Source organism: Neomonachus schauinslandi, unplaced genomic scaffold (genome assembly GCF_002201575.2).
Source record: "Neomonachus schauinslandi unplaced genomic scaffold, ASM220157v2 HiC_scaffold_2241, whole genome shotgun sequence".
Classification (NCBI taxonomy): domain Eukaryota; kingdom Metazoa; phylum Chordata; class Mammalia; order Carnivora; family Phocidae; genus Neomonachus; species Neomonachus schauinslandi.
Genome location: NW_025410931.1, coordinates 1 through 3062, shown reverse-complemented (window position 1 = coordinate 3062; position 3062 = coordinate 1). Strand labels below are relative to the sequence as shown.

The 3062-nt window shown below is 47.5% G+C and overlaps 1 protein-coding gene across 1 annotated transcript; it reads right to left on the bottom strand.

Annotated features, from left to right (window-relative positions):
- Positions 1-499: 499 nt before the first annotated feature.
- LOC110579624 (ubiquitin-conjugating enzyme E2 L3-like) lies at positions 500-1087 on the bottom strand. Its single transcript, XM_044912442.1, has one exon. It carries the CDS (start codon positions 1085-1087, stop codon positions 500-502), a length of 588 nt encoding a protein of 195 aa, XP_044768377.1.
- Between the last annotated feature and the right edge of the window lie 1975 nt (positions 1088-3062).

Here is a 3062-nt window from a genome sequence, read left to right as displayed (position 1 = left end):
TGTGCCCAGAGCCCCTCAGCATCACATGGGGACCATGCACAACACAGCCTATGGCTTGTCTTGCAGGTGGACTTGGAGGCCGTTGGGGAAGCGGCTCAGTCAGCCAAGATGGTTGTGAGGACACTGTAGATATAGGATGAGGCTGGAGAAGTCTCTGTCCAGTCTAAAGCTGTCATGTCTCCACATCCCAGGCTCACTGGTTCCTTCTACACAACCCAAGGAGCAGAACAGGAACTTGGGATAAGGGGGTGGGACAGCAGGTTAATTGGCTTCTCAACTTTTGTCATGAACAGGTAGCTATTTATTTATTTATTTTTAGAACACCTTAAATTTTTAATCCTTTCTATACAGGTTACCCAGACCACGTCTGATTAAGAAAACTGTAGAAAGTTAGTACCTGTCACAAGCAAACGCCAGGCAGCGGCACGTGTCGATTTTCCACAGAGTCCTGCTTTGCGGGGTCTCCACTCACACTCGCTGGAATCCGTCGCGGCAGAGTTTAGTCCACAGGTCGCTTCTCCTCGTATTTCTTTGGAACGTCTTCAGCGTTCTTACAGAATTTTTTACGGTCCTTAGAGTATTCTTTAGCTAGGTCAGCCCGAAGTGGGTGCTCGGGCTGGGGGTCATTCACCAGTGCTATGAGGGACTGGATTACTTGGCCGGTTCTGGTTGCTGGCGTCCAGTTTTCAGCACTAATTCCTGGCACACAGACCTGCCCCTTTTCATTGATGTTCGGGTGATAGATCTTTGTTTTAAATGTGATCTTCGGTGCTTTGAGTGGGTACTCTGCTGGAAAGTTGATTTCCATTCTGAAAGCCCCCTTATCATAAGGAGGGTTGTCAGGAACAATAAGCCCTCGCCAAGTCAATAAATTAGCTTCATCAACTTGGATGTTACGGAAGTCTTTCATTCCACATTTGTGGATTTCTTCAAGCTCCTTCATCAGCCTCCTGCTGGCCGCTATCTTGGATCTGGCCTTGCTTGAACAGGCAGCTATTTTATCTACTCTACTGCCTGTTTTACATAAGCTAAACTTTTCCTGCTTGTCATCATCTTGGATCCCAGGTTTCTTCAACTGCATGATCATGTGGGAAAGTTCTTGGACACTCTGTGACCTTTCAGGCTTCAGCAGGCCTAAGGTCAAGTGGCTGTTAGCAGGTGTGGGGGTGAAGAGCTTGCTGGGCAGGGCAGCCAGCTCACATCCTGGGGGATCCACTGCCAAACCTGACCCCTGCTGAGCCCTGCTTCTGGAGGGAAGAGATCTCAGAGCCCTGAGACCCAAAGACAGAAGCTCACATTCCCAGAGCCAGGTTGGCCCCCCGTCTCTCCTCATTCCTCACCTACATGTCCCCTAACACAGCCAGCCAGGACCCCACGGGAGATCCAGCACCATCAGCATCAGTAGGAGGAGTGTCAACTACTGAATGAAAACTCTAGTCCCTTTCTCTCCACGTCTGGAAAAGCAAACACCGTACCTGGGGTTATCGTGCAGTGGGCAGCAGGCAGAGGGTGCAGGTGGACTGTAGCTGAGACAGAATTAGCTGGATTTCTTGACACTGCCGTTTTCTGTCTCTGGAGAAAAAGAGAGGTGATTAACTGAGGTTTTAGCATTTCTCATTTCAGCAGATATAATCAAACAAATAATGGCAAATAGTCTTTTATGTGCACAAAGCTTTCCAAATTTCTAGAAAAGAAAATGCTCAATTGACAGGGACTGGCAGAGCAGAACTGGATAGAGCCCAGGGGTCCTCAGGCCTGACATGTAGTTTGGATACGACAGAGCTTGGAACTGTGCTATGGAGTGACGTTGGAGACCTTTAAACTGTATTTCCAGGTGATAAATTTAGAGAGAAAGTTATGTTTCACAACATTAGTTTGTGGGTATTATACTCTAACCCCGTTCACTAACCCCCTTTTTTTTCAGTTTTAGAGGTAGAATTTACTGATTCATCAGTTGCATATAACACCAGCGCTCATTACATCACCTGTCTCCTTGACACCCATCAGCCAGTTAGCCCGTCCCCCACCCATCTCCCCTCCAACACCCTCAGTTTGTTTCCTATAGCGGAGACTCTCTTGGAATGCCTGGATGGCTCAGTCAATTAAGCACCTGCCTTTGGCTCAGGTCATGAACTTGGAGTCCTGAGATCCAGCCCCATGCCGGGCTCCCTGCTAAGTGGAGAGACTGCTTCTCTCTCTGCCTCTGCCCCTCACCCTGCTCATGCTCTCACATATAAATTATTTTTTTAAGAGTCTCTTTTGCTTTGTCTACCTCCCTGACTTATTTTATTTCCCCCCTTCCCCTGTGTTCATCTATTTTCTTTCTTAAATTCCACATGACTGGCATCATATAATTGTCTTCTTGATTGACTTATTTCACTTAGCATAAAAACCTCTAGTTCCATCCCCCTGGTTGCAAATGCAAGATTTCATGATTTTTGATGGCTGAGTAGTACTCCAATGTGTATATATAGCAGATCTTCTTTATCCATTCATCTGTCGTTGGACATCTGTGCTCTTTCCATACTCTGGCTATTGTGAACATTGCTGCTCTAACCACTGGGGGAATGTGCCCCTGGAATCACTGTGTTTGTATCCTCTGGATAAACACCTACTAGTGTAATCCTGGGATTTGGGTAGCTCTATTTTTCATTTTGAGGAACCTCCATGCTGTTCTCCAGAGTGGCTGCACCAGCTTGCATTCCCACCAACAGTGTAGGAGGATCCCTTTCCTCTGCCTCCTCACCAACACCTGTTGCCTCTTGTGTTGTTAATGTCAGCCATTCTGACCGGTGTATGGTGGCCGCTCATCCTGGTTTGGATTCGGATTTCCCTGATGATGAGTGACGTTCAAAATATTTTCACGTGTCTGCTGGTGATCTGGAGTGTCTTCTTTAGAGAAATGTCGCTCGTGTCTATTTAACGTGCCCTTTTGTGGTAACTCATCCTGGTTTTGATTTCAGCACAGCAGCTTCCCGGGCAGTGACTGTCCTCGCCCTTGGCTCTGGTGCTTAAGCATCACAGGGTAGACTGCGCTGTAAGGCCCGAGAGTTCATTTCCCC